At 34.6% G+C, this 18,260-nt stretch overlaps 1 protein-coding gene across 8 annotated transcripts in view; it reads left to right on the forward strand.

Annotated features, from left to right (window-relative positions):
* The window catches only part of PLEKHA5 (pleckstrin homology domain containing A5), a 237,608-nt gene that overhangs the window by 134,012 nt on the left and 85,336 nt on the right, over window positions 1-18,260 (forward strand). For 7 of the 8 annotated variants that reach the window (XR_006219809.1, XM_042991854.1, XM_042991853.1 and 4 more), the window contains 4 exons: window positions 5,401-5,484; window positions 6,400-6,520; window positions 9,365-9,469; window positions 12,222-12,294. Coding sequence is in view for 6 of the 8 variants with exons in the window: in XM_042991854.1 (XP_042847788.1) it covers window positions 5,401-5,484; window positions 6,400-6,520; window positions 9,365-9,469; window positions 12,222-12,294 (383 nt within the window). In the remaining 2 variants the exon portion in view is untranslated. Of the gene's footprint in view, window positions 1-5,400; window positions 5,485-6,399; window positions 6,521-9,364; window positions 9,470-12,221; window positions 12,295-18,260 lie in introns of those variants that run through there. The other variant, XR_006219810.1, reaches the window with a different exon arrangement.

Genomic DNA, 18,260 nt, shown 5'->3' on the forward strand with positions numbered 1-18,260 from the left:
GTTGTGAGTTTTGGGAAGTTTTGGAAGTATGGGAATCTGAAATTAGATGGAAAGTTGTATCACTACATATGAATGGGTGTGTTGCATAAAACAGGCAGTGAACTAACGTAGCTGACAGATGTTTGAGGTTGTGCAATCGTATGATTGATGTACTCCTGTACACACAAACAGGACAGGATCACAGACAAGAGCATGTATAAAAAATGTGGAATTTATGTGACTGATATTCAAAGTGTTCCCTAACATATGAATCACGTTGGAGAACACACTTTTCCACATTTACATGGAATGTATTCCACATATCAGTTACAACAGAACTGATAGTACTCCTGATCTGAATTTTGAGGCCCTTCCATAAAAGAAAAAAACTGGTGGACTACAAAAGGATAGCAGATGTAGGATGAAAACATATGCTTTGTAAACAGTGCAAGGGACAAAATTTAGTAGAATTGAGGAAAGGCTGAGAATCATTGTCATCCCTACTCTGCTTCCTGGTCCTGAGCAGACAGTCCTCCTTCGTGCCAGAGACAGTGGCCCTGACTTGATACTTAAACAGTAGGCCAGCCATCTCCCACAGTGCCCAGTTGGTATATATGGATAGCATATAATGAACTCTAACATTAACAGAGATGGCTTTGTGGAGATTTTTAAAGACTCATTTGGATTTCATTTACAATTCTTTCACTTATTGGCACTCAGTATTCATTTAATTCATATTTTTAGTTTCTGTGTATAATTTCCAAATTATGTTTACCCTTACCATTACAATACCTTAAAATGAAACATTAGTATAAAAATGAAGTGTAAATGCCAACATAAGGAATGATTTTGAAATTTAAAATAAATTTTTAGATATATATAAAAATATATATAAAAATATATTTGCTCAGGGGCAGTAAGGATTGGCAATCCTATCAGGTGATAGGAAATTACCACATTTAAACAGTTAAGACTGGAATTGATATTTTGCTTTAAAAATTTTTTTAAACGTTTATTTGTTTTTGAGAGAGAGACAGAGACAGAGTGTGAGTGGGGGAGGGACAGAGAGCTAGGGAGACACAGAACTTGAAGCAGACTTTAGGATCCATGCTGTCAACACAGAGCCCGATGTGGGGCTTGAACTCACTAACCATGAGATCATGACCTGAGCCGAAGTCGGATGCTTAACCGACTGAGCCAGCCAGGCACCCCAATTTTAATTTTTTTTAATGGAATAATTAGAAAATGTTACTGTGACTTTTCTATTTGATAATTATGTTGTTTAAATTAGTTTTCAGGAACCAGATTTTAGGAATACTGTATAAGACAGAACAAATGAATAAACATTTGAGAGGACTTTTTATTTATTTGTTTATTTATTATACATCCAAGTTAGTTAGCATATAGTACAATAATGATTTCAGGAGTAGATTCTGGTGATTTAGCCCATCCTCCCACCCACAAGCCCTCCAGCAATCCTCAATTTGTTCTCTGTGTTTAAGACTCTCTTATGTTTTGTCCCCCTCCCTGTTTTTATATTATTTTTGCTTCCGTTCTCTTATATCAATCTGTTTTGTATCTTAACATCCTCACATGAATGAAGTCATATGATATTTGTGTTTCTCTGATTGATTTCACTTAGCATAATACACTCTGGTTCCATCCACATAGTTGAAAATGGCAACATTTCATTCTTTTTGATTGCTGAGTAATACTCATATATATATATATATATATATATATGCATATATATGCATATATGTGTGTGTGTATACATACATATACATATATATGTATATACATACATACATATATATGTATACACACACACACACCACATCTTCTTTATCCATTCATCCATCGATGGACCTTTGAGCTCTTTCCATACTTTGGCTATTGTTGATAGTGCTGCTATAAGCATTGGGGTGCATGTACCCCTTCAAAACAGCACACCTGTATCTCTTGGATAAATACCTAGTAGTGCAATTGCTGGGTCATAGGGTAGTTCTATTTTTAATTTTTTGAGGAACCTCCATATTGTTTTCCAGAGTGGCTGTACTAGTTTGCATTCCCACCAGCAGTGCAAAAGAAATCCTCTTTCTCTACATCCTTGCCACCATCTGTTGCCTGAGTTGTTAATTTTAGCCATTCTGACTGGTGTAAGGTGGTATCTCATTGTGGTTTTAATTTGTATTTCCCTGATGATGAGTGATGTTGAGCATTTTTTCATGTGTCTGTTAACCATCTGGATATCTTCTTTGGAGAAGTGTCTATTCATGTGTTTTGCCCATTTCTTCACTGGATTGTTTTTTGAGAACTTCTCTATAGAATTTGGATACTAACGCTTTATCTGATGTGTCATTGCAAATATCTTTTCCCATCTCATTGGTTGCCTTTTAGTTTTGCGCATTGTTTCCTTTGCTGTGCAGAAGGTTTTTTTCAACTACTGGATGAGGTCCCAGTAGTTGAGAGGACATCTTTATGTTACAGTTATGCTTATGTAGTGAGAAAGGTTATTTCTTTCATTAAAAAATATTATGGTCATATTGTTTTATTGCATTTCTCTATTGCACTTCACAGGTAGTGTTTTCTACAAATTGAAGGTTTGTGGTAACCCTGCTTGTGTTAATCTTTTGGCACTGTTTTTCCAACAGCGGTTGCCCACTTCACGTCTCTATCACATTTTGGTGATTTCTCACAATTATTTCAAACTTTTTCATTATTCATTTGTTCTGGTGATCTGTGATCAGTGACTGAGACTCACTAAAAGCTTAGATGATAAACAGCATTTTTTAGCAATAAAGCATTTTAAATTAAGGTATGTACATTGGGTTTTTTTTTTAGACATAATGTTATTGTACACTTAATAGTGTAAACATAACTTTTATATGCGCTAGGAAACCAGAAAATTCATTTCTTAGTTTATTGTGATACTCACCTTATTTCAGTAATCTGAAATGAAACCTGCAATACCTCTAAAATATGCCCGTAAAATACTTTTGTGTTAGAGTGCCCTTGTAGATTTTATAAGAATTTTATGTCAATATAATATCAGCAGTAAATTTAAAAAAACCTCACACACATTGGATACTTTGAAGAAATGAAGAACATAAATATATTTGTATTTCATATTGATTTTAGTCACTGGTCTTTTAAGCTAGAATAGTAAGATTTTTATTAGGTTTACTGTTTAAGACATTGTGCTCTGAAAAGTACTTAGATAATAAAATCACCATTTCATTCAAAATAGCATCCACTTTTAGGCAAAAGAGTGTGCTCTTTTTAAACCATTCACTATTTAGGTATCTCCATTCCTTTATGTTTTTTTCTAATGGATACCCAAATCCATGTAGTGGTCAGGATATCAGAGTAGTCTCTTAGCCAGATAACTATTGCAGAGCCATGTTATTACAATTTAGATCTTCCAGAATTTGGGGATTGGGAGTCTACTGTATTCCTCCTAGGCAAGATGACATAGCCTAGGGAAATAATGCAATATATAAGGGTTTGTTTGCTTTCTTTTTGCAATATTGGATTTTTATGCAAAGAATTTGTATATTTCTGTTCTATCTACCTCTGCCTTTTTAATGCTTCCTAGGAGAGGCTTTAAGAAAACAAAAGATGCTATCTTCCATTTTTTTTTTTTTTTTATCACTAAGGTGTCCTAATCCCTATCCTTGATTACTTTACCCACTCCCTTTTTCTCCACACTTTTATTCTGTTAAACATCACAATTTATATACCTCGACACATTCATGGTGATCATCACATCTGGGTACTTCAGAATTTTCCACTTACCTGCAGAGGCTGTACTTTCTTAGTTATTCTGTTACCAGTTTACTGCTTATTACATAAACTGCTATCCCACATGAGACCTTAGGTTTCCACCATTAAACTCACTCACATACTTCAAAATTTTTTTTACTGTTTATTTATTTTTGAGAAAGAGCACAAGCAGGGGAGGAGCAGAGAGAGGGAGACACAGAATCTGAAGTAGGCTCCAGGCTCTGAGCTTGTTGGCACTGAGCCCAATGTGGGGCTCAAACTCCTGAATTGCAAGATCATGGCCTGAGCTGAAGTCAGACGCTTAACCAACTGAGCCACCCAGGCGCCGCACTCACATTACTTTTTATGTAGTGAAAATATCACTCCAAATGGATATTTAAACCCACCAAATCTTAATCTCTCTATTGCATAAAAACAAAACCACCTCAAAAAGCTGATAATTTAGTAGTCCTGTGTGCTTGTTAGACCGGTTATCTAGAGGAATAATAGAGTGGGGCGCCTGGGTGGCTCAGTCAGTTGAGCGGCCGACTTCGGCTCAGGTCATGATCTCGCGGTCCATGAGTTCAAGCCCCGCGACGGGCTCTGTGCTGACAGCTCAGAGCCTGGAGCCTGTTTCAGCTTCTGTGTCTCCCTCTCTCTGACCCTCCCCCATTCATGCTCTGTCTCTCTCTGTCTCAAAAATAAAACAAACGTTAAAAAATAAAATAAAGGAATAATAGAAACACATTATATTCCATCAGTCATTCTACTCCCACAATAGTCAATATGTATCTGTACCTTTTCTTTTTTGTGGTTTTAGTTTTATTTAATGGATAAAGTTTCAAGTACTATGTTACCAATAAAAATAATATTAATAAAAGTTAGGATATGGAAAAGGAATTTAAATATCTAAAGTTTGCCAGGAAGTTTGTGGCTTGTGGTTATAGAGCACATTTAATAATCTTTTAAGATTAACAAAGCAATATTCAGTTACAGCATCTTGAAATTTTTCTCTGTAAGGAAAGTAAATGATAGATCTTCCTTATAGATCTTGCCTTATAGTATGTGACCCAAAGGGGGAAAATTAATTTATAAATAATAATGTGTATTATTTATCAGTATATATTATACTTTTTTTTGGCCTCCAGTATTTTTTATTTAGATAAATCGTTTGGGAATTCTTTTCCCTCTCATTTCTAAGAAGACAGCAGGAGACCTAATCTTATCACTCAGCCTAAAAAGAATAGTATATGAATTTGGCATTACTTCTCTATGATGTGCCTAAATAAAGATACAAAATAATAGAAGTAGGTAGATACTCATTCTTTGTGTCCCACCTATCAGATGTGAAATGCAGTGATCGTGGAGCCAAATCAACTTACTTTTTTATAAAATAGTGAGAAGAAAGAATTGAGGTCAGGCTTGGGAGGTGGGAGGTTCATTTACCTATATGGTAAAACTGTAGTAGCATTCACACATACATGTGTACATGGTAGGTAGTAGAAAGGGTGTATTTGGAGATTTCATCACCTGGGAGTTTGAATTTCATCTCTTTTATTCACTAATGTTATAATAAAGAAATCACTATTTTCCTACCAGAATATTAGAAAAACATTTGTGATAATAGAAGTGCATGCTTTTTCTCTTTTCTTTTAGCCATAATGAAAGGAAAGTAACCTGTAAACATCCAGTCACAGGACAGCCATCACAGGACAATTGTATTTTTGTAGTGAATGAACAGTAAGTAAAGAGTTTCATGGAATGCCTTCGTTTTAAATGGTGTTAGCATTAAGATTGCTGTTATCCAAAAACATATTTTTAAGTTTATTTATTTTGAGAGAGAGTGTGAGCAAGAGGAGTGGCAGTGAGAGGAGAGAGAGAGAATCCCAAGCTCCATGCTGTCATGACCCGAGCCGAAATCAAGAGTTAAGACTAGGACACTTAACCAACTGAGCCACCCAGGCACTCTGCTGTTGTCCATATGTTAATACATTATAATTTAACAGTTTCTTATCTGGATATTTGCAGTCAGGTATAACAGAAACCCATCTATTTACTATGGATGGCATAGGAACATAAAACTTCCTTTGATGAAGAATGTAATCTCAGAAGCTGTTGGTACAAACACAGACAGTAAGCTCAAGAGTCCAGAATTTAACGTCAGAGAAACTATAAACTTTGTCAGATTATTAAACTAATGTGAGCTCAGTTTTCTCGTCCTTAAATCAGAGATAGTGGTAATTACCATTTCTTAGGATTATTATAAGCATCAAATGATATATGTGTGAAAATATTTTATATACTATAAATCTGTTCACAAAAAAAAATAGCTCTTGATATCATTATTTTTATTTTCGATAATAGAATAGCTCATCTTTACTGAGGTTTTAATTTTCCAGTTGGATGACCAAGTAGCATATCTATAATAATGCTTACTAAAATAAACATGGTTTTAACCTATCATGTGCTTAGGAGATATGCTAATTATATTTAAAATAGTTATAAATATTAAGCTCTGACTCTAGAGCTTATTAAGCTCTAACTAGTATCCAGCTCTTTGGAAAAGTGGGACATCAGCATTATAATTTCTAGGGAAGGTTTATTGTAAAGCAGTCAACATGTACAGCAAGTTTTAGCATTCTGACATATTTTCAGGACTGTTGCAACCATGACATCTGAAGAAAAGAAGGAACGACCTATAAGCATGATAAATGAAGCTTCTAACTATAATATGACTTCAGATTATGGAGTGCATCCGATGAGCCCTGTAGGCAGAGTAAGTTCTTTTGCTTACTGTTAATTACTGATATCTGGTATAATTGGTTGCATCTATTACTATACTCTTAATGGGCTTAGAATTAAAGAATAATTATTTCATTTTTCTTATTACATGAACCAAATTACATTTGAGATAATTTACTTAAGGAATGATGTGGAATGTAAAATAATAAGATTATATTTTAATAATTTAATGACTTTTTAAAACTATTATAGAGTTCAGATTTTGAATAATTTTACAAATATATGGATGTTTACGTGAGAAAATGGCAATTTATTGAATCAACTGAAGTTTTAAAGATGAGGGTTAATATAATGGCATAGAAATACCATTTTCTGACTGTTATAAATCCCTAGATTGAGCAGACAAACTTTTTAAAAAGAAATGTAGAATCACTGCCAAAGGGAAACCCTAGGCCACTGTGCTTGATGATTCTGACATATTTAGAATCCATTATACAAAAAGTGCCATAGTCATATGGAAATAGAGGAGGGTGGTGTTTCTTTATAATCACAAAGAAAGATGTTAATTGTTTAATGTAGGGTCCCAGACTTTGTGTCTATAAAAATTTGTAGTTACTGCTTCTATTTATTTGTTTAAGTTATTTAAGTAATCACTGCATCCCACATGGGGCTCGAACTCATGACCGTGAGATCAAGAGCCTTTGTTATGCTCCTCTGAGCAAGCCACCTGGGGGCCCCTGTAGTTATTGTTTCTTATACTTTAAACTACAGTGCTAATATTTTAAATTTAGAATTTTAATATGAAAATTTTATCAGTCTCTTAAAACACATGCTACTAAATCTGAATAAATAGTTGCCTTAAAGTTGCTTCTCAGTTCCTAAATTAATGGATAGCAAGAGAATCAAGTGATAATAAAAGAATAATCTTTATTAAAAAATAATATATTTTATAATAGAACAGTTATAGTAAATTATGTTACTATAAAGAAATGGATAATAGGCAGTTATCTATTTTAAATGCCTGTTGTGACATTTTTGTTTTAATGTTTTTAAAATGAAATTTTGTAGAGTATTACACGTTAATATAAATTTCTAAATAATGTGAATATTTTCTAATTCTTATGTAACATAAAATGCTAGTAAGGTAACTGAGTATTATAATACTTCATTAATATATTTTAATCAAAATCTAGAGAAATGATATGTAGGTTGAAGGCCAGCAAGTCATTATCTGGAAAGAAAGTCGGATCTCTGCCTCACACTTTACACTGAAAATTTTCCGGATGGATCAGGTGTTGAAATGTTAAAAACAAAACTATAAAAGCACTACAAAGAACAATGGAAGATTTTTAAAAAAACAAACGCAGAATGCAGATTGGCTTTCTAAATATGACATAAAACCCAAAAATCAAAATAGAAAATAAGGAGATTGAACCATAAATAATTATTATGCATGCATAATATCTGCAATTCATGTAATAATTCACGAATAATTCCTTTATAATCAAAAGAAGTTTTTTGAATCAATAAGGAAAAGGCTTACAGCCTACTTTTTAAATGGGCATATTATGTAAAATCCCCACCCAGAAAATGGAATTTTACTGTTAAATATATGAAAACGATGTTCAAACTCATTCATAATATGAAAAATGCTAATTAAAACAACAAAGGATACCATTTTTCACATATCTAATTTGTAAAGGTTAAGAAGTTTTCTAGCGCAGTACCTCGACAACAATGTGGGTAAACAGGCATTTTCTTTATGTAATAAGCTCCAAGAAACAGTAGAACAGAATAGTAGGTATTATATATGTAATCATTTGAGGAAAAAAAGATATTCCATACCTATGAAAACAGTTATCTTAGATGAATAAGTGCACACATACACACAGTTGACATTGGTTGCCTCATAGGGTTGAGTGCTAGGGCCCAGAGGTAGGAAGTAGATGACCAGTCCCAGTGTGTATCTTTTTGTACCATTTGAGTTTTATACTATATTTAAGCGTTATGTATTCAAAAATAAAGTGAAACTTATCAACAAAACATACTTTGGGAAAATGTGGTTGATATTGGGTCTTAATATTCTGTTATGTACTAATATAAGCTTGAAAAAACAAAATTCTCATGAAATGTGCTGGATTCTAGATAAGTTAAACAATAAGAGATAATTTGATATTACTTACCTTTATAGAGAACTCAAATTCAGCTTCTTTGTTTTTGTTTGTTGGTTACCACTACCATTCCTGCTAAATCTTCATACTAAATAAACATAGCAGTATCTCAAAAGATTGTATCTCCTTATGTATACTTTTAAATATATAGTAAACACTATCTATCTGGCATCATTCAAGTTCAGAATTGCCCATAAAGGAGAAGACAGTACATGACATTAAGCAGTTCTTTCCAGGCTTGTGTTGACTTGATGTGGTATGTTTTATATCTGAGTATTTCTCTTGACCCTTGACACTGTTCACTTTCTGTAATTGAAATGACATTATTAAATCAGATATAAAGCAAAAAGTTCTACATTTCATTTATTCTTAGATTTGTTCATTTTTACCCAAGGTTTATTCAATTTATATAGTAGGTAGGACAAAATAGTGCCACACATTGTGTCTTTTTAAAAATTGTATATCCCAGTTTTAAAGGACAGATTGTAAAACTTGTGATTCTTTGTAATATCCTGGGGAAAAATTCTTTGTGCAAAATTCTTACACTTGAAATAAGTAAATCCTCAAAAAGCAGAATTGCTATAATTCTTCTGAAAAGATTTAAGTCCTGCATGTTTCAGAGAAATCTGGAGAGATAAAATTATGAAGAAGAAATATAAATACCAACCATTAATAACACATTTTCTGTTTTTCTTTTTTCTATTTAGACTTCACGGTCTTCAAAAAAAGTTCACAATTTTGGGAAAAGATCAAATTCAATTAAAAGGAATCCTAATGCACCTGTGGTCAGGCGAGGCTGGCTTTATAAACAGGTATTTTTTGTTTGTGTTCTATTTGATGTGAAAGAAAAATGGACCTTTTCAGCTGAATGTACCTAGGACAATTATATAAAATAGAGAAGGAACTGTAGAATTAGTCATCCAGATTCTTTTTATTACCACTGAAGAATGTTAGAATAGTAAAGAAAGAAAAAGTAATGGATGTTACTTAGAACACAGATTGTGTGTCTTTGTTGTAGGTATTTCTAGTTTTGAAATTAAATACATGCTGTATGAAATCGTTAGGAATACTATGCTAAAATTATCCAGGCAGAAATATTTTTTAAATGGGGAAAAAAACATACAGAGATACTGTTCATTTTTCTGTTCATTTAAAAATCATTAGAGAAGTGTACAATTATATACTTCTCTGCTTTATAGAGAAATCGTAATTGAGATTTTTATAGTTTTCTCAGATTTTTACTTTTAGGCTCTCAAGACTACTCTCTTAAATGTGTTGTTTTTTCTTTTTTTCTTTTCCTTTCTTTCTTTTTCTTCTTTTCTGATCTGTTTGCTTAAGTGTGGCTCACTGTCAGACATCCTGATAAGTTGGGGTGTATATTGTTTTATCGTTTGGAAAACCTGATAACTAAGCTTTTTTGGAACCTTGCCATTACTTTGGGAATTAGTAAGGATGCATGTACATTGGACTTCCTGACATCTCTTTTCATGCTAATAGACTGTTTTCTTTTTTACTTTCTGGTTTGCACCTGGGTTTCCAAGTTAAGTGACCACCAGATAACTGAGATGATATATTCAGCCTTCAAGACCTTTATCTATCTTTGTTCTGTCTCTGATTATACATGTATACGGAGGATACATTCATTAGACATCTTTCCATATGAAAGCTGAGGTGGCAACTTACCGAGAGAGGGCCATCTCAAAATCCAAAGAATTCCCAATCATTCAAGCAAATTAGTTTTGCCAGTGTGTCGCTGAGTTGATTGAGTATGTAACTTGAATACCAACTTTTATTTTTATTTAAAAATCATCTACTAAAAAAAACCATCTTGGGGCACCTGGATGGCTCAGTCAGTTGAGCATCCGACTCTTGATTTCAGCTTAGGTCATGATCTCTCGGTTTCCTGAGTTCGAGCCCCACGTTGGTCTCTGTGCTGACAGTGAGGAGCCTGCTTGGGATTCTCTCTGTCTCTCCCTTCATCTGCCCTTCTGCTACCCACTCACGTGCGCACGTGTTCTCTCTCTCAAAATAAGCATTAAAAAAACATCATCTATATTTTCACCATCGGACATTTAAACTTATCTATACTAAAGTATTTCTTTAACTAGTCTTCTAATAAGTCCAAGTTATGTTCAAATAGCTCAGTGTAATATTGAGCCTAATAGACGATACAGAATTTCTTTAAAATGATATTTGTTCTTATTTCTTGATCCCTTGGTTAATTTGTATTGCAGAAGTGTTAACAACCAGTTTCTCTACCATGAGTGTTTATTTTGTAATAGCTGTGTGACTTACACAGAGTGTTTGCAGAGTTACTTAAAAGTGTAAACTTTTTGGGGCACCTGGTTGGCTCTGATGGTTGAGTGTCCGGCTCTTGATTTTGGCTCAGATCATGATCCCAGAGTTGTGGGATCAAGCCTCGCGTTGGCTCCTTGCTGAGCATGGAGCCTGCTTAAAATAAAAGTGTAAACTTTTAAATTATTTGTATTAAAGAATATTATTAGGACATTAAGAATAGCATATACTGTTAAAATTTTTTTTTTGGTTCTTTGATGTAGCTGTCAATTTTAAGGACAAATCCCTTACTTTAAGATTTTTATCTATATAATTTCTTTAGTTCTAAAGTCATTTTTGATTGTTACAACTAAAAATAATGTTAATGCACACCCAAACTGACCTCTTTTTTGCGTGTGTGTGTGTGTGTGTGTGTGTGCGCGTTTCATTTACTCTTGCAGTTTTTATTAAAACTGTAATTTTGTTTGAGCTTGGTATGTTTATTAACTGAATTACTAAGAAAAAGCTGCCAAAGAAGCACTCTTTTTTGCAGGGTGAGCAAAACCCAAACTGTATATGTAAGAAGAAAAAAGTGTTTATGAAATCTATTTGTATGCTAAGTTTCCTTTATTCACAGTCATTTTAAATCACATTACCTTTGGGATAATTTCAAATCACATATTTTTCTTCTTGTTGGAGATTAACATTTATTAAATCTGTTCTACCAGAATGCACACAATGCTGCATGGTTATGCTATCCTCATGTTAGCAGACATGTGTGTTCAAAAAAGTAATTTCAGATTGCTTACAAATATGAAGCTAAATCAGATTGCTTCAACAGTATTTCTTACATGATGGTATTACTCTTCAGAGACCTGTATACTTGGGAATGTCTTAAGGTGATACAAGTCCCTAGAAAACTACCTCCATATTTTTGCTTTGTATATTAGGTTTCTACATCTTGTTTTAAAAGCTTATTTTAGGGGCGCCTGGGTGGCTCAGTTGGCTAAATGTCCAATTTCGGCTCAGGTCGTGATCTCACTGTTCATGAGTTCGAGCCCCACATCAAACTTTGTGCTGACAGCTCAGAGCCTGGAACCTGCTGCAGGACAGATTCTGTGTCTCCCTCTCTCTGTGTCCCTCCTCTGCTCACATTCTATGTGTGTCTCTCAAATAAACATTAAAATTTTTTTTTAAGAAATAAAAGCTTATTTTAAATAAAGGTATCAGAAATGAATTTGAATTTTCTGAAATGAAAAAAAAACCCTTTAATATGCTGATTTAATATAGGACAGTACCGGCATGAAGCTATGGAAGAAACGCTGGTTCGTGCTTTCTGACCTTTGCCTCTTTTATTACAGAGGTAAGTTTACTATAAACTGTCTTAGTGTAGTATTTCATGATAGGATATGTTAAGTAGTAGATACTTTTTTTTAAAGAAAAAACATTACAATTCTTTTGGCTGTTTTATTACCAACAAACAATATCAAGAAAACCTTTTCTTCATCGATATATAATACTGAGTACTTGAGGGATGACTGAAGACAATATTGTGCTTCGAGCAGATTAGTCCGAGTTTGGTCCAATTTCTGTAGTGTGATTGTGTTAATCTGATTTGTTTTATGTAAATAGTGTATGACTCTTCACTCTGTAATGTTATCCTTGAATTCATTGCCTAATAGACAAAAGTCATTAGTCTGATAAGATTTTTTTTTATTTTTTTATGTGTCAGCTTTGTTAGCTCTAGCTATTGAATTGTTGAATGTTTAGGTCTCTGCAGCAGATGTCTTTAGACTATCAAAGACTACTCTGATATATTGGCAATTTTTTTAAGTACAAAATAATGTACTTATTATGATTCCCACCCTCCCCACCCCCTTTTTTGCAAACAATGACAGACTCCCTGAAACATGGAGAAACTTGTGGAAAGTATACATACCAGGCTGTTAATGTTGGTGGAGAGTAAATAAAGGTATTATCTTAGGTATTGAGTTATTGTCTCCATTTTTCCTATATGGATGCCATAAACTCCTTTTTTAAATATGTTTTCTTGTTAGTAAATTATTGACGAATACAGTTTCAGCTCAAAGTCCAAAGAAGTCTCTCCTCATGTGCTACGTGGATCTGTTAGATACGATACAGTTGGTACCCAACCATGAAAAACTTTATATAGGCTGCGCTCTCCATGGAAATCTGCTTCAATTATAATATAAAACCACGAACCTGGACAGTAGTTCTTTCTTTCCTACTTTAAAGTCTGGTTGGAAGCATTCATTAAAGAATTAGATTGTCAAAGCGTGTTGAACAGTTTATAACTTTTCTAGATGAGTATATCACAAGATAAAACAGGATTTTAAAACTGATTAACAGTTTTAAAATTTGCTTTGTGATTGCACAAACAAAAGGGTGATGAAATTCTGTGGCCATCTATCAAAGCAATATAATGTATATTAACTTTCAGAATTAGAAATTACTAGAATTATATTCATCTGTTTTTCCCCCACTGCAAACTGTGGTTGAAAAGTACTGCTGAGTCAGAATTAAACAAACCTATAAAATTTCATTTTGTCACAGAGAAGTTGGTCAGGCAGCAATTGCGGTATTGTCTTTAGTCTTATGCCAACCTTACTCTACAATTTTCCTTAAAGGCTTTCCCACTCGTTCAAAAAGTCAAGAGTTATATATAACTTAGGCATAATTTCTAAGCTTATAGGTTGTACTTCCCTCCTCTTTTCAGTTTATTTATAGTCTTTTTAGAGCTTTAAATGAGACCAAGAAAATGTTTATTACCACTTCTCATACAAAATTCCTTAATGTTAATTTACCACAAAAAGAACACTGAGTTCCTGGTGATTTGCTATTGTTGCTCATGGAAAGGTGCTGCCTACCACCTCTTTTAAAAGTTTTCCTCTTTTAACCGAATTTTTAAAATGTAAATGTTGACTTCAGAAGCTGTGTTGAATCTGAGATTATGTATTATTATTAACTATATGCATTTTACATTCACTATACTTGTTAATTTTAGTATGGTTCCCCAGACAGAAACAATGTAAAAGAGAAGAAAATATAAAAAGGAAAGAAATATCATTTAACTCACTTCTGCTCTTCAGATGCTTGGAAATGAGTATTATGATATTATACACTTCCTCTGTTTTATCAATAAGAAATGTCAGATTTGAAATAAAAATTACCAGATTTTAGTGAGATGGTCTTAATACCTTGCTTTTTTTTTGAGCACTTACTATATGCTGAGCATGTAGCATAGATGGTCTATGTCTTCCCTTCCAAGGTGGGAAATATTATGCCCTTTTACACAAGAGGAACCCAAAGGGCAGAGAGGTCATACTGTTTGCCTGAGGTCTCACAACTGGCATGTGTCATAGCCAAGATTACTTCTCTTAACCACAGAATTTTTCCTTTCACAGATCTCTTATGTGCTGAATACAGCATCCCCATTCATTTCTTCTATATCCTTCCAAGTGTCTGGTATACTGACATACACAGTGCACTGTCATAATTTTTTGACCATCAGTCTGCATTTCACAGATACGGAGAGTAAGACAGAAAATAAGTGATTGGGTATTTTTTTTTAATTTTTTTTTTTTTTACATTTATTTGTTTTTTGAAAGACATAGAGACACAGAGCACAAGTTGGGGAGGGGCAGAGAGAGAAGGAGACACAGAATCCAAGCTGTCAGCACAGAGCCCGACATGGGACTCGAACCCACAAACCATGAGATCATGACCTGAACCCAGGTCAGCCACTTAACCAGTTGAGCCACCCAGGCGCCCCAGTGATTTGCTATTTTTTACAATAGGTTAGGAGCCAATACCAGATGGAAGTTCAGGTTCCCACTGATCTTTGCAGAGTATCAGGCATATTATGACAGAGCACTTAGATTGTTCTATTTTATAGTCAGTCTGTTGACAGTACATATCATAGGACTTCATTCAACAAATATTTATTGAGCAGATGCTGTCAAACAGTAAAAGAAGGGTGCCTGGGTGGCTCAGTCGTTTAAGCGTCCAACTTCGGCTCAGGTCATGATCTCACAGTCTGTGGGTTTGAGCCCTGTATTGGGCTCTGTGCTGACAGCTCAGAGCCTGGAGCCTGCTTTGGATTCCGTGTCTCCCTCTCTCCCTGCCCCTCCCCTGCGCGCGCGCTCGCGCTCTCTCTCTCTCTCTCTCTCTCTCTCTCTCTCTCTCTCTCAAAAATAAACATTAAAAAAAAAAAACTGAAAGCACTCATGAAGCTTACATTCTAGAGAAGTCAAGGAGACAGTAAATTCAAATAAACAATACCATGACAAGTGCTTTTGGAAAAATAAGGTCATTGTATTAAAGACAGGCATGAATGAAAGATTTCTTTGGATCAGTTCTCTCAGCAGACGTTTTAGATAGCAAAATGTAAATAAGAGCCAGAGTGAGCAGTGTATTGCAGGCAGGGGGAGCAAGAGTGCAAAGGCTGGAAGGTAGGAAAGTGGAACATCAAAGGAGCCCACAGAAGGGGAGCAGTAGGGGGGGAGGTGGGAGGAATGGAGGGATTGCACCAATGTCAGACCCTACTAGAATTTCAGTTCTACTGTAAATTCCATTAGGAAACAATTGGATGTTTTTAAGTATAAGAGCAATATGCTGTGACTTACATTGTGGAAAGCCTACTCAAGCTGCTATTGGAGAATGGATTATGAGGAAGGAAGGAAGCAGAGACTAGTTAGGAATTATTAGGTAGAAGTGATGATGGCTTAGACTAAGGTGGTAGCTAGCAGTGAGCACTTTTGATGCACCAGATGTATTATTAGGTAGTAGGATACAGAAATGAACAATATAAACGCATCTCCATGGAACTCACAGATTAGCTAAAGGAGTCTAAGAAAGAATGTCATAGTATCCAGTTATGTAGAATGAGTGTTGACCAGGAGTACCAGGAAAGGATTGGGAAATAAGGATGATCTAGGCAAAGAACTTCACATGTTCAAAGCATGAGTGAGCACGACATATTTGTAAAATGACACATGGGGCTTGTGTTACTGAAAAGAAGGTTATGCCTAAGGACATAGGAGCAAAGGCTAACAAGTGGTTCAAGGCACAAAAGGAATCTGTTTGCCATCCTCATGAATTTTAACTCTGTCTTAAAAGTGAGAATAATAATAGGATACATTTAGAGTACATTTTAGAAAAATCACCCTAGCACTTAAACAAGAAGCCAAGAGACCAGTTAAAGTATTGAAGTATTCTAGGTAATGATAATTAGTGATAATATTCCAGTCTATAAGTTACATACCCAGCTGTAATTATATGTATTTTTTTGTCTTTAATCCAAATGTCTTTAAAGCTGAAGTACAAGTAAGGAGTCTAAAATGTTACTTGAATCCAGTCAGTGTTGAGATTCTTAAGGGGTTTCAGTCACAGGTTGTGTTCCCCAAGCGGTAAGCTCTGTAATGGAGATTAATGTGCAAGAGGCTTATTAGGGAGTGTTCTTGGGACCATTACCTGTGGCAGAAAAGGAGAGGGACTAGAATGGGACAGAGGGAGTTGGGCTCCTATCCAGTCTAAAGAAGGCCTAGCTGAACCCCCGCCCCCCAAAGAGTTCATTCATTCTACAATATCACTCAGTACCTACTCTTTGCTTGTCAGTATGTGAAGCCCTCTGGGTAAAAGACAGTAGGTCAGGCTTCACAGAACCAAACCAAAGAGTGCCATGATTAAGAACATTTGGAGAATCTAGTAAAGAACTCTTAGGACAGTCGTTTGACAGAAGATGAAGATTTTTCTATATGCAGTAATATGATGAGGGCAGTATTTATTGAAGACTTAAAACAGGCTGAGTGCATTATTGAGTTCTTCATAGCTGTTAGCTCATGTAACCCTCACAGCAGTTCTTTGCGTTCAGTGCTGTTTTCCTCAGGTTTGTAGCTGATGAAGCCGAGATGCCCTGCATGGATGACTTGACAAGCCCTCATAACGGCTTGGTGTCCATCTGGGAAACAATTCATGATGACCCAGTAAAATCGCCCTGTGCTATATAATGCCTGTGCATATTCTGAAATAACTTTAGGAAGAGTCACAGTTTCCAGTAATGCAACAAAAGAGAATTTATTATTTGATAAAGATGATTTTTTAATACAGATGTCTTCATGAGCTTTTTCTGATTATATGCTTTTATATAAACAAAATTGGATTTAAAATTGGAATGTGACTCATTCATTTAAATCATCATATTCTCTGTGATTGATGACTGCTCTCTAACTCTTTTTTTTTTAACCTTTTAGACTAAATCTGCACTTGTGTTCATTCTTTCTTGTATTAGTGAACTGCACATGAATGAGCACAGTATAGTAAGAGCAGAATTGTTGTGTTATGAAAAAAGCTACAGAAGTAACCTCAATTTAATGCAACTTTCTTGTGGAAGTTACACCTATATTTTAGAAATGAGGGGAAAATAAATAAAATTCCTTGTTAAGTTTGGGATAATAAAAAACATGACAAGCATAATAAAAAGAATTATTTCTCGTTTCTGGTTTTTCCCATTACTGAGTTCATCAGCCTAATGCTCAGCTTTATTAATTTGCCTTATGGGTTTCTAACAATGGACTATATATGTATTTTGAGTTTTATAAACATGTCTGCCCCCGAGCAGCAAGCTAATAATGTGAATGTATACTGTGCCAAGATTAATATTTTGTCATTTTCCTGGGTATATTTTATGTGCTTGCCTTGTAGGCCTGTAATTTATTTCCATAAGTGTTGTGTATCAGAATGACTGGTAAAAGGTAACCACGGTTATATGTTTTAAACATCATAATATTTACAGCATAGTTAAAAATATGTATTTACATATGTACTCATTTATTGAAAAATTTTTAGTGTCTCCTCCTGTCTTTCTAAGTATCTTCCTGGAGTTGACATTCTAGTGAGGAAAGAGATGATAAATAAATAATAGAACACAGTGTGTCAGAGGTATGGGGAGGGGGTGGTGGTGAAGTCGCAGAAAGAGAAGAGAGGGCTCTGGGATGAGTTCAGATGAATAGCAGCTAAAATTAGGGCAGTAAAGGAAAGCTCTATCATGAGACATTTGAGCCACCCTGAAGAATGTGAGCAAGTGAGCTGTGCATTTGTCTTGGCCTGAAATGGTTGGGCATTTAAATCCTACCAGAAATGTGGGTGAATTAATTTTGTAAAGCTTCTGTGTCGTTACTTATGTACTAATATGTTTTCCGTGAATCACATGTCAAGGGTTTTGTAGAATGTGGTATATATGCTAAACCAATGTATGCTGTTTTCGTGTCTAATTGACGTTTTTCTGACGTGTGAGACCCATTTCTGATT

Source organism: Panthera tigris, chromosome B4 (assembly GCF_018350195.1).
Source record: "Panthera tigris isolate Pti1 chromosome B4, P.tigris_Pti1_mat1.1, whole genome shotgun sequence".
Classification (NCBI taxonomy): Eukaryota; Metazoa; Chordata; class Mammalia; order Carnivora; family Felidae; genus Panthera; species Panthera tigris.